At 35.9% G+C, this 14107-nt stretch overlaps 1 protein-coding gene across 3 annotated transcripts in view; it reads right to left on the bottom strand.

Annotated features, from left to right (window-relative positions):
* OTOGL (otogelin like) overlaps positions 1-14107 on the bottom strand; it is a 355766-nt gene that overhangs the window by 103802 nt on the left and 237857 nt on the right. For 2 of the 3 annotated variants that reach the window (XM_079936918.1, XM_079936916.1), the window contains exons 12-17: positions 7935-8041; positions 6999-7124; positions 5642-5750; positions 4544-4590; positions 3593-3738; positions 1500-1623 (exon numbers count right to left, since the gene is read on the bottom strand). In XM_079936918.1, the coding sequence (XP_079793044.1) occupies positions 1500-1623; positions 3593-3738; positions 4544-4590; positions 5642-5750; positions 6999-7124; positions 7935-8041 (659 nt within the window). The remainder of the gene's footprint in view (positions 1-1499; positions 1624-3592; positions 3739-4543; positions 4591-5641; positions 5751-6998; positions 7125-7934; positions 8042-14107) is intronic. The other variant, XM_079936917.1, reaches the window with a different exon arrangement.

Raw genomic sequence — 14107 nt, forward strand, 5'->3', positions numbered from 1 at the left:
TCAAAAACTCCCCATTCCTTTGAAACTGTCAGCAAAAAGGGGAGCACAGCACTAGAGAAGCACCATTTTATGAGACATCTTTAGAGAAGAGAAACTTGTGCTCAAGACTGAATTTGACTTTTGCAACCAGAAGAGTTGCTCCTGCATCTCTATCACAATTTCTGCCATCAGTCTGGTCACCAAACCGAGAAATCTGAGAATCATTCTTTGATCACTTCATCCCTCTTGTTGTCCTTCCCCAACCAACCCCAATCCAATCCATCACCGAGTTGACAGCACTTTTTTTCTAAATAAAATTTCAATCTGTTTTCCTCTCTCCATCTCTACTGTCACTGTCTTGGATCAGTTCCTCCTCATTCCTTGTATGCCCTCCTCTAATAATATCCTAACTATTATCTGTGCCTACTGTCTAACATTTCTCAAAGCCATTTCCATAGTGTTGTTATAGTAGTCTACCAAGAAAAAAAAGACAAAGTTAGTCTCCTCATTAAAACTCATTGCTTATTTGGTTGAAGCATATGAGATTGCCATCTTTGTACATAAAAATGGTCAAATAATAACAATTGCATATTCAATTTCATATCAAGTTCAATCAACATCCTGGCACGACATTGACTGTGACCATGTAATTTATAACACAATTCAAGACATTTCTGAAAGCAAAACAGACTGTTATTAGCAACTATACTGGAACACAGGCATGAACAGGGCCTCCCAGGAAAACCACAAAGTATGATGCCCTGTATATAAGGCATTCCCCATGGAATTAAGAGATACAAACTACTATGTATAAAACAGATAAGCAAGAAGGATATATTGTACAGCACAGGAAATAACAATCATTGTTTTGAAATAACTTTAAATGAAGTACAATCTATAAAAATATTGAATCACTATGTTGTATAACTAAAACTAATATAATATTGTAAGTCAATTATACTTCAATTTAAAAAATAAGGTCTTTCCCATTCTCACCCCCATCTCTTTCCCTCTTCTCATCTCTGGACATTCTACACTTACCCTCTTCATGCTGCAGCAATGCCAAAGTAGTTATAGTTCCCCCTAAACATACTGCATAGTTCTCCTCTTTGCTATGCCTAGAACACTTCCCCCATCTCCTTCATCCGTAAGGATGTAGGAGCTGTAAATGCTCAATGAGATAGTCCCTTTCTTAAGAAAATTTCCTGACCATACCTGCAGGGTTGAGTGAGTTGTACCTAATCATTTAGACCCCCAAAGTCCCTATGCATATCTTTGGGTTTATCATATTTTTAAGTGGCTGTTTACTCGTATCTCTCCTCTTCCAAACTCTAGTCCACTTGAGATAAACACTAGATCCCATAAACATGGCAGTCTCAACTAAGTCTGGCTGAGGAGCTGGCAACACATAGTCACTCAATAAATGTTAGGTTAGTCGGCTAATGGGAAAAGACTCCATTGAAGTCGTGCTGCTGTTGTTGTTCATGTAAGAAAAGTACACCATCAGCATTGCTTCTTACCATTCAGACTGAATCCCTGGTTAGGACTGGTGAGGATCTGTCCTCCCCTACTAAGGGTCACTTGTTTGTTGGAATCATCCTCCAGAATTAGAGTTACAGACTGAAGGCAGACCAAGCCAAGGTTCTGCATAAAAATCAAATTATCAATTAAAGGAGTGAGAGAGAGAGAGAGAAAGACATAGAAAGGGACAGGACCAATGGGAGAAGGAAATGGGAGAGGATGAGGGAGAGAAAGGAGAAAAGAAAGGAGAGAGCACACATGGATAAAAATGTATGGTATATAGAAAACTTGAGAATAAGCAATATAATAGTTATTACATCTTATTGTGAATATAATGTAGCCCCATTACTAATAAAATATATCTTTATGTAGTACATTAAATATACCATATACATACATACAGTTTACACAGATTATTAAATAGAAATTTTTTCAATAAAGTGCCAATAATTATGTTTTCCATACTGCATACTTAAAGGATCTTTCCAAATTCATTTGTGGTATATTAAATATTTTAAAAATTCAATGTAGAAAAGAACAAGGAGAATTACTGTTCCACGCAGAAGGTTAACTGAGACCTGACATATTGCAAAAGAAAAAATAAAAATCAAACTAAAAAAAGCTAACAAAGTAGACTGGAATTTTGTTGGAAACAACCATTTTATGTTCGAATGAAAATAGAAAAAAAGATTTTGGCAAAATTTTGACTACTTGATTTAGAGAGAGATGAATGAAAGATGTGGGTTTCTTTGTTTACAAATTATTGATGTGCTTATTTCAAGAAAATGTCTTTAAAATAAATATTCCAGAATGCTAAAAAATCCATCATATCTATTTAGAATGATGTGAAACTTGTTAAATTCTGTCAAAAATCACCTTTAAGATAGCAGTCTGTAAAAACAGAACTACCATATGACCCAGCAATCCCACTACTGGGCATATACCCTGAGAAAACCATAATTCAAAAAGAGTCATGTACCAGAATGTTCATTGCAGCTCTACTTACAATAGTCAGGACATGGAAGCAACCTAAGTGCCCATCGACAGATGAATGCATAAAGAAGATGTGGCACATATATACAACGGAATATTACTCAGCCATAAAAAGAAATGAAATTGAGTTATTTGTAGTGAGGTGTAGTGAGGTGGATGGACCTAGAGTCTGTCATACAGAGTGAAGTAAGTCAGAAAGAGAAAAACAAATACCGTATGCTAACACATATATATGGAATCTTAAAACAAAATAAATGGTTCTGAAGAATCTAGGGCAGGACAGGAATAAAGATGGACAGGACAGGAATAAAGAAGAATCTAGGGGCAGGACAGGAATAAAGACGCAGACATAGAGAATGGACTTGAGGACACAGGAAAGGGGAAGGGGAAGCTGGGATGAAGTGAGAGAGTGGCATGGACATATATACAGTACCAAATGTAAAATAGATAGCTAGTGGGAAGCAGCCACATAGCACACAGAGATCAGCTTGGTGCTTTGTGACCACCTAGAGGGGTGGGATAGGGAAAGTGGGAGGGAAATGCAAGAGGGAGGAGATATGGGGATATATGTATATGTATAGCTGATTTACTTTGTTATACAGCAGAAACTAACACACCATTGTAAAGCAATTAACATCCAATAAAGATGTTAAAAAAAAAAAGAGAGAGCAGTTTTGAAGTAACAAAAAGCTTATTGTCTATTGTGCAGTCATGAAATGTTCCAAAAACCTATACATAAACAAATACCATTTTTAAGAAAGAAAGTACAATAAATACGCACTATTTAATCTGATATATTTTTAATATATTTTAATATCTCTGAATTTATTTTAATATCCTATATTTTAATAGATATTTAGATTTTTAGATATTTAATATCTCTGAAATCAGGATACATGATATTAATAGTATAACAGATTAATCATCAACATGCTTTCTTTCTTTGTAGTATATAGAATAATGATGCATCTTAACAATCAGTGGTGTCCTATTTTTGAAGAAAATAATTATACCCATTCATGTTACCATTCTTAACCGAGATAAGAAGTTTGAGTCAAAAAAAATGAACATTCCTCTGGTCATTTTGAAATGTTCTTACCTGCTCACAGTGAGCTTTCTGTAAAGTAATTGTGAATTTATCTTTTCCAGTTCCTTTTACAAGGATGTATTGGCACATTCCAATGAAAGAATAATGTCGACCATCAAAAGTAGTAAAATGAGAATCACCTACAACAGAGCATTGAACTACCAAAAAAGAAAAAGAAGAAGAAGAAGGAGGAGGAGGAGGAGGTCGGGGGGGGGGAAGAGGAGAAGGAGGAGAAGGGGGAGAAGGGGGAGCAAAGGGGAGCAAAGCAGAGCAAGGAGAAGAGGAAGAAGAGGAAGGAGAAGAAGGAGAAGGAGAAGTAGAAGAAGAAGAAGAGGAAGAAGAAGTAGAGGAGGAAGAAGAGGAAGAGGAAGAAAAGAAGAAGAAGGAGGAGGAGGAGGAGGAGGGGGAGGGGGAGGGGAGGGGGAGGGGGAGGGGAGGGGGAGGGGAGGGGAGGGGAGGGGGAGGGGAGGGGGAGGGGAGGGGAGGGGAGGGGAGGGGGAGGGGAGGGGAGGGGAAGGGGGAGGAGGAGAAGAAGAAGAAGAAGAAGAGGAAGGAGAAGGAGAAGAAGGGGAAGGAGAAGAAGAAGGATAAAAGGAGAAAGAAGAAGAAATTATGTTTATTCTTAAAAAGAAGTAGGTCAACTTAGGATAAATTTTTAGGTATCAAAAAGAATAACTAAAGTGTTTGACAAACTTACTAAATTATGTTATTCAATTTAACTTAAAATTTATTAAATGATACCTGTCCCACATATTTTTTAGAATATTTCTACTATTTTAGTAAATTTTTCCCAAAGCTGTCTGCTCAGAGCTATCATTTATTCAATTTTCCACTATCCTCTTAATATCTGGATTTAGAAATCATTGCATTTATATGAGATGACCTTACAAAAATCAGTGCTAGCTTCCTCCTCAATTTCAAGAAAATCAAGACATTGTCTTTAAAAACATTTTAAAAGATTACCTGGGCAGTCATGCTCAGTGCAGTTCCAAACTCCACCAACACATACACTAAATGAAATGATAAAAATATTAATCTAATTGTATAGAGAAACTGTATGAATATTTGCAATAACGTATTGGTAAATGTAACCAAAATGTATCATGTTTTTTAGGTTCGGAATAATCTGACTTGAAAAATCTCTCTCCAAAAGTTCAATTAACTGATACATTTGGACTGGCAAGCACCTAAATTATTATTTATTGCATTAGTCAAGAACAAAAACACTAAGCAGAGAACTTCTGTTTCTGTCCTTCCCTCATTGATTAAACCAAAAAAGGTCACACACAATAAAGTATTTACCCACATCATTAGAGAAATATATAGAGAGAGGTTAAGATTAATAAGTTAACTCATCTACTAAAAATTTTAAAAGTTGGCTTTGAGCATCATCAGACATTAAGGAGAGAGAAAAGATATTCCCTTTGTAAGATAAATTCTGCCTTCTACCATCAAACAGGTATGAATTTTGGAGGACAGAAGCAGTCTCAGAATGGCAGGAACTCAAATCAGTATCTAAGAGCAGGGTTAGTTTTCAATTGCATTTCAGTTATATACACAGACACCTAAGGGAAAATTGCCTAAAGACATTTACACCTCTGTTTCTTTTTAGATTGCCCTGAAGGGATTTAATCTTTGGCTATAATAGTTTTAGTTAGCTAATTTAAGAAGAATTTCTAAAAGTCTCTAATCATGGCCAAAAACTGGATAGTCACTTTTTAAGGTACTCAATAGAGAAGGCCAAGAGAACCATCAAGTTCTAAAGGTAAAAGTTTGTGCAAATTGGTGATTATGAATAACAAGACAATTCAACAGTTCATCACATGGATATAAGATTTTATAGAACTACCAAGGGAAGTGAGGAGAATTACATCATAAAAGAAAATATAGATGTTCCCCCCACCACCCTGTCCCTGTAAGGCTTTAAATAAAAGGAAAACTGTGTCTTGGAATTTTTGGAAGAAAAATCAATAAAAAGTATATTTCTTTAAACATATGTCATGGTAAAATGGTCAACTAGTCAAGTATCCAGAAATAATTAGCTGTACATTAATCACATACCATTCAGTACATTCTTGTTCAATTTTTGAACCAACTGAATAAGCTAATCCATGAAAACTGCATGGGCAATTTTCCAAGGAGATGCAAGTCCCATTTTCCATTATGAGGCCTATTTAAGAAAAACATATCAAATTCACAAAATAAAGATTGTATTCTTTGAATATAATAATTCAACCAACTTTTATTGAACACTTGCTTACACTATGTGCTGGAAATAACAAGTTTCTTTACTTTCAAGGAGGTTACCGACAGCCTTGCTCTGTCTCAATCAGTAGCTACCTTATAAGGGTCTATTTCAGTGGTTTTCAACTTTCTTATCCCATGACTTGCCATCAGAAATTCAAGATTCACAGTACAAAATTAGGGCAACTAATGTCTCTTTGCTTTTGAGGGAAGAGGGGAGGAGAAGAGGGAGAAAGTATATTCTTGGTTTTATTTCTGTTTATGTCAAAGTGAGAGATTTACACTATCATCACACAGATAATAAAGAGCCAAGCAGTGCTTCTCAAAGGGTTAGTACAGTAGAACTGCATTTAGTACTTCTCTCTGATGAGGAAAGGTGGTCGAACCAGTGTTACTAAGCACACTGTTTGATTCAGCTGATCTGGTTTTCAGAGTAAGACTCTCTAGATGAAGGAAGCATTGACTTATATTTTGGTGCACGGATTTATATTCTGGTGCAAACTCCTTATCTCATCACTGGCTGGTAACAAACAGTTTAGGCCTGGCACGGGTCCAAAGCACTTAGAGTAGCACTGACAGAACAATGCACCGAGGTCAACAGATCTGATTCCAAGTAGTCCTCAGTCATATTAAGTGTATGACAGTGGGAAAATCACTTAACATCTCTGGGATTCTATTTTTTTTTAATCTGTAAAAATAAAAGGGTTTGAGTAAATCCTCAATGTTCTTATAAATGTCTATCAGTATAGCAGATTTAAATCCCGTTTCTATCACTTACTATGTTACTTCTAATTTCAAATATTAAAACTACATCAGGACTAAAATCTTGTACTGCCAAAATGTGAAGGTTTTTTTTTTCTGAACTTGATTTCATCTTTAAAAAATGAAAGTATATAAATTATTAAATATCTTTAAATACTCAAGAGAACAAAAGATCTGCCATGGGTAACTTCAAGACAAAGTTCCAAACTTCCAAGGAAATTTGCAAAGGAATAAGGCTTTTACTAAAGAAAAGCAGCCATTCCTTCTAGTCACTTCAAGGATCAAATCCTACAAGGATAGAAAATCACAACAGCCCTATCATCCTGAGAGATGACATTAAGATATGATTCTTGGATCACAGGGGTACTAGTTTCCATGAGTGCAGACATGGTTTCTTTCATGAAGCACTTACCATCCGCGCAGTAACATCCGTCAAGACAATGGAGATTACTCCCAAGACATTGGTCCTCAAATGTGCAGGTTGGTGGGCAACAACTGATACAATCCCGATGGACAAAGCTGTCATCACATTTATCAACTAAAATGGGCAAACAGGCGAGCTGTAAATCAACTTTATTCAACACTCAAAAAGATTACAGTGGGGTTTTTGGGTTTTTTTTTAAATTTTTTATTGAAGTATAGTTGATTTACAATATTGTATACATTTCAGGTGTACAGCACAGTGATTCAGAGATATATATTATATATATATGTATATATATATATATATACACATATACATATATATATACATATTCTTTTCCCTTATAGGTTATTACATAATATTGAGTATAGTTCCCTGTGCTATAGTAGATCCCTGTTGGTTATCTATTTTATACATAGTAGTGTATATATGTTAATCCCAGCCTCCTAATTTATCCCTCCCCCACCTCCATTTCCCCTTTGGTAACCATAAGTTTGTTTTCTGTGTCTGTGACTCTCTTTCTGTTTTGGAATAAGTTCATTTGTGTCTTTTTTTTTCTTTTAGATTCCACATATAAGCAACATCATATGATATTTGTCTTAAGGAGATGTGGTGTATACACACACACACACACACACACACACACACACACAATGGAATATTACTCAGTCATAAAAAAGAATGAAATAATGCCATTTGCAGCAATATGGATTGACCTAGAGATTATCATACTAAGTGAAGTAAGGCAGACACAGAAAGACAGAGATTACAGTGTTTTAAAAGTATGCAAAAGTTTACCAACATTATTGCATCAATAACAAGTATTTGCAATTCATTAGTTTTGAGCACTAGGGTAAGTTTTGAGTACTAGGATAAGCCTAAAATTAATAGAAGTGCACAGGGCTGGAAAATAATGAAACATACTGCACGCTGGAAAGTCATCTCTCCAGTCTTGAATAGGGTAGCCAGCATGGGAACAGGCTCTAGCATACTCAGTGGCTGCTCGACAATAGGTCTCATCATCGTGAGTTCTGAAAAGTGAAAAGACAGATCCAATATCACACAGGAAATATTGACAGAAACCATACCTTTGAGCTCCTGATCTCAAGAAATGCTGAGTATGTGGTGAATATTCTAATATTAGCTGATGTCAGCTTGTATATAATATAATACATTATAATATGTTATGTACAATAATGCAGAAAACAGATAAACATGGGATCCCAGCTAAAAAGGCCTAGGTAAATTGTTTCATCTTTCAATAATTTGGCCACTTTTCATTTGATTCAAGGGAGTACCTATACTGAAAAAGATTTCTATTTTAATTATGATGTTCTTCCCAGAATCCTTGTATTTTTTTGTTCCCACACAAAGCATCCTAGATCTTTCAGAATTTAACAAATCCTATTAGAACAGATAAAATTCTATCACAGCAAAAACAACCAATATGAAAATTATTTCTAAGATACCATGCTCTTGATAGTATACATGCTGGAATAAAACCAATACTAATAACCTGCAGAACTTTTGAAAGATTAAATAAATAGCATTTAATTTAAGATTTAAAAGAAGATTTTTATTTCTTTCAGGTTTAAATTACTAAAGCTAGTTACTTTTATAATGCTGCCAAGAGTGAATAACCTTTAAGTATTTTCTTATAATCGCCTTAGAAACTCCTCCAAACAAATATAAGAGGTCTGCCAATTCCCAAAGCAGATTAACAAGGCATCTACAAAATAAACAGGGTTTATAAGGTAGTGGGCTTGTTTTTCAACCCAACTGAAACTCAAAATTAAATAGTTAAATATCTTTCAAGATAATGACCTTACGAATGTTGTATTTTGTGAGCCTTAGCATTTTCAGTATCTCTGTTGTAAAAGCCAAAGCCACCAGTCTCAAATTGCACTTATCCTGTGCTACTGTAATTGAGTCATGAAGCTTATCTAGTCCAATTAACTGAGCTTTAGGAGGAAAAAAAAGCACTGAGCATATAAACTTCAGAAACTCAGAAAATATTCTAAACCTCCGAATAAGAAAAGTCTCTGAAAAACAAGGTAAGTTAAAACTGTTGAATTCCTAGAAAGACATTAAAATCTATGATTTACTTTAAATATGTGCATTGTTTCCTACAATTAATGGAGGCTCTGAAAACTAACAAAGTAACTGAATATTAGCTTTCCAACCCAATGCAACTATTATTCAAATAGCTACTATTTACTGTGACTATGTTATGCTAGTAACTGTACTGGGCATATTACATTTGGCATTGCATAAAAACAACAATCGGGCAAGAAAGAAATTATTATTGCAATTTACTGAGGGGAAAATAAGCTTATTTTTCCATTTTGGATGTGAACTTTAATAGGGAAAATGAACATTAAACAATAGTTGTTTTTATCAATAAATCAATTGATTTGGGTGTGGCAAAATTAGAAGCATTTCCTTGCTGCTAAGTTTAGCATTCTTAGAAGCAGAAACACGACAAGTTCAAGAACTGGTAATGTATCATCCTTCAAATTCCAACTCAGCTGTCATCTCCTCTAGGCACTACCTGATAAAGTTAGTAGTTCTCTCCTCCACATTCACTGCACTTTGCTTTTAAAGCATGTATAATTGCTGAAGGTCTGTTTCTCTGCCCCATTAGAATCTGAGTTCCTAGGGCAGGGACTATTTCTAAATTGTTTTTTGTTTTGATGGCCAACAGACACATGAAAAGATGCTCACCATCACTAATCATCAGGGAAATGCAAATCAAAACCACAATGAGATTATCACTTCACACCTGTCAGAATGGCTGTTGTCAAAAAAATAACAAACAGTTGGTGAAGATGTGGAGAAAAGGGAACTCTAGTAAACTGTTGGTGGGAATGTAAATTGGGGCAGTCACTATGCAAAAGAGAATGAAAGTTCCTCAAAAAACTGAAAATAGAACTACCCTATGACCCAGCAATTCCACTCCTGGGTATATAGTTGAAGAAAACAAAAGCACTAATTCAAAAAGATATATGCACATCAATGTTCACAGCAGCATTGTTTTTTTTCATCAGTAGAAGGCATTCATTTTTTTCAGCAACATTTATCAAGATCAGGGCCAGCTTTATGGGAATGTGACCTGTGTAGTCAGTCACACAAGGCCCTGCTCTTAAAAAGACCCTTCAGGGCTTCCCTGGTGGCGCAGTGGTTGGGAGTCCGCCTGCCGATGCAGGGGACACAGGTTCGTGCCCCGGTCCGGGAAGATCCCACGTGCCGCGGAGCGGCTGGGCCCGTGAGCCATGGCCAGTGAGCCTGCGCGTCCGGAGCCTGTTGCTCCGCAACGGGAGAGGCCACAACAGTGAGAGGCCCGCGTACCGCAAAAAAAATAAATAAATAAAAAACTAAAATAAATAAATTAATTAATTAATTAAAAAAAAAAAAAGACCCTTCACTTAGCTGGACCCTGTACTCGGTTTCACACTCTGCTGTCACTATCTTGAAATTCTCAACAATGTTTTTAACAGGGGGCCTTGCATTTTCATTTTGTACTACCCCCTCCCCCCAGATTTATTATATCCCAAATGAACTAACTGACATTCTGACATAATTCAGGCTAAAGCACAGTCAGCCTACCCAGAATAAGCAGAGTAGGGTAAGAGATAAGGCAAAGGGCAAATTCAGATCTGCTGAGAATAGTCAAGTTGTATGAAATAAGATCAAGCAAAGATTCATACTCCTTACTATGAGCCCTAAGACTCTAGGTAATCTAGGCTCTGCCTACTTCTCTAACTTCATCTCCTCTCTCTCTCCCATTCACCATGCCCAGCAACACTTTTTTTGTGTTCTGTAAACACCCCGAATTTGTTTTGCCATAGTAGCATTACTTACAATAGCCAAGATACGGAAGCAGCCTAAGTTTCCATCAAAGATGAATGAATAAAGAAGATATTATGGAATATTACAAATGGAACATTACACAGCCATAAAAAGGAATAAAATTTTGCCATTTGCAAAAACGTGGATGGACTTGAAGGGTGTTATGCTTAGTGAAATAAGACAGAAAAAGAAAATACTGTGTTTTCACTTATATGTGGAATCTAAAAAAATAAATGAATGAATATAACAAAACAGAAAGAGATTCACAGAGAACAAACTAGTGGCTACCACTGGGGAGAGGGATGAGGGGCGGGGCAAGATAGGAGAAGGGAATGAAGAGGTATAAACTACTAGGTATAAAATAAATAAGATATAAGGATGTAATGTACAGCGTAGAGAATATAGTCAATATTTTATAATAATGCTAAATGGAGTATAATTTATAAACATATTGAATCACTATGCTGTACACCTGAAACTAATATAATATTGTAAATCAACTATACTTCAACAAAAAATTTAAAAATAAAATAAATTAAAAATCAACATAATAGGGCTTCCCTGGTGGCGCAGTGGTTGAGAGTCTGCCTTCTAGTGCAGGGGACACGGGTTCGAGCCCTGGTCTGGGAGGATCCCACATGCCACGGAGCAACTGGGCCCGTGAGCCACAACTACTGAGCCTGCGCGTCTGGAGCCTGTGCTCTGCAACAAGAGAGGCCACGATTGTGAGAGGCCCGCGTGCTGCGATGAAGAGTGGCCCCTGCTTGCCACAACTAGAGAAAGCCCTCGCACAGAAACGAAGACCCAACACAGACAAAAACAAATAAATAAACAAATGTGGGTTTAAAGAAAAAAAATTTAAAAATCAACATAATAAATTGTTTCTATTTCACCAAGATGTGGCACAATGCTCAACTCGGAAAAAACACTCAGAAAATGTGTTGAATTGAATTCAAAACACTATCATAATCCAAGCAGGAAATTAATTTGTGTTCAGCAGATTCACAATTATATAATCATGGTATAGGATCCCTGTAGGCAGTCTTTTAACATAAGAAATGAAGAGACTTTCCTTTAGGGGAAAAAGAATGTAGGTAGGTATAGTCCTGGGTGAAATATTGAGGGGAGTGAAAGGCTAACCCTGGTACCTTCTCACTTCCATTTTATCAATGCCCACTTATTCCATTATAAAGCCCTTTCTTTGGTATTACCTGCCTGCTCTGCCCTGCCTCTTCACCTCAGATATGTATCTTAAGGTGTCAGCTGATTTCAACCAGTAAAAGGTGTTTCACCATCCTGCTGTTTTTATTTGCCCTAAAGAAAGCCATTAGGTTTTGAAATCCAAAGCCTAAATACATCAAAATTTCAAAAGACAAAAATGTTAACTTCTTAATGATGAAATTTCAGATGAAGTAGGTATGGTCAGCTACCTTTCATGCCCAGTTCCCTCTTCTTTTCAGTATTAGAACCTGCAAGTTTTTGCTGGGCATATGGCTGCCCAGCCAAGGACAACATTTCTCAGCTGTCCTTACTTCTAGGTATGGCCCATGTTTCTAAGTTCTGACCAAAGGGTTAAAAGTGAGAATGTGCATGAAACTTCCACATCACTTCCTTAAAAATGCTGACAGCCCTCTATTTCCTTTTCTCCCTTCCTAAGGGTTAAAATATGAGCATGGCAGTGGTGAGCCAGTTTTGACAATGAAATTGAAAATAATACCCTAGGCCCTGGGGGATGACATAGCAATAGTATCACTGAGTCAATGGAGAAATATAAGCATTCAATTGAATCGAAGCCACTGATGCTTTTGAAGCAACCAAACAATATCCCAACTAATAAATGGCGACTGACTTTTCTGGATCTGCCAAGTGATCCTTCACTTCAGCCTACCTGAGAAACGAGTGCTAAAGATGATAAGACAAGTGAGAAGACTGTTGGAGAATGGTCCCAGAATGAGTCATCATGGAATAAGAACAATTGTTAATTCCATATAGATGGCTAAATAAGGACAATGGACTACCTACAGAGTCCTCAAAAAAGAGCCTAAGTGATAGAACAGAGATAGAACAATATAGCACTTAAATGAAAAATAAAACCAAATAGAGGACAGAATGTTATAAAATATCAAGGTCAGTACTCAATATTTTAGGCAGAGGGAATGCTCTTTCAAAGCTCCTGCATTAGTTCAGAAATCCCTGAGACTATACATACAAATAAAGGTATAACTGTACTTTATTCAAAATTAAGAAGTTTCCCAAACAATCTCATTTTAATATCTGGAAAATATTATTACATTCATTATTTTTATAATAATCTTAATTTAATTAAAGCAGAGTGATTATAAATAACTTCACACTACCTCAACCTTTCCTCTCTGTTTTCACTTTTGATAAACTTAGACCTCTTAACAAGCTACCCAAGATATAATTTCAGTGGTTTTACTCAACCAAAAATTAGTTTGGTCCTTTACAGCAATGTTCCCATGTACCATTTAAACTTCTTGGGATACTTAAAAGATGCAAACATAAAAATTTCTTGAGATATTCTCAAACATTCAAGATAGCTAATCACATACACTTGGTAATTTTTTTTAATTGAAGTATAGTTGATTTACATGTTGTGTTAGTTTCTGGTGTACAGCGAAGTGATTCAGTTATACATATATATACATATTATTTTTCATATTCTTTTCCATTATGGTTTATTACAGGATATTAAATATAGTTCCCTGCTCTGTACAGGACCTTGTTGTTTATTTTATATACAGTATTTTGTATCTGCTAATCACAAACTCCTAATTTATCCCTCCCCACCCCCTTTCCCCTTTGGTAACCACAAGTTTGTTTTCTATGTCTTTGTTTCTGTTTTGTAAATAAGTTAACCTGTGTCATATTTTAGATTCCACAATAAGTGATACCATATAGTATTTGTCTTTCTCTTTCTGACTTACTTCACTTAGTCTGATAATCTCTAGATCCACCCATGTTGCTGCAAACGGCATTATTACATTCTTTTTATGGCTAGTATTCCATTGTATATAAATACCACATCTTCTTTATGCACTCATCTGTCGATGGACACTTAGGTTGCTTCCATGTCTTGGCGATTGTTAATAGTGCTGCTATGAATATCAGGGTACATGTATCTTTCACTTGGTAAACTTTTGAAAAACTAAAATAAAAAGGACTTCACCTCAGTAATGGGTAATTTATAAGTTCTACATTGATGAACACGTTATGATGAGTCTCAC

The sequence above is a fragment of the Stenella coeruleoalba genome, assembly GCF_951394435.1.
Source record: "Stenella coeruleoalba genome assembly, chromosome: 11".
In the NCBI taxonomy this organism is placed as follows: domain Eukaryota; kingdom Metazoa; phylum Chordata; class Mammalia; order Artiodactyla; family Delphinidae; genus Stenella; species Stenella coeruleoalba.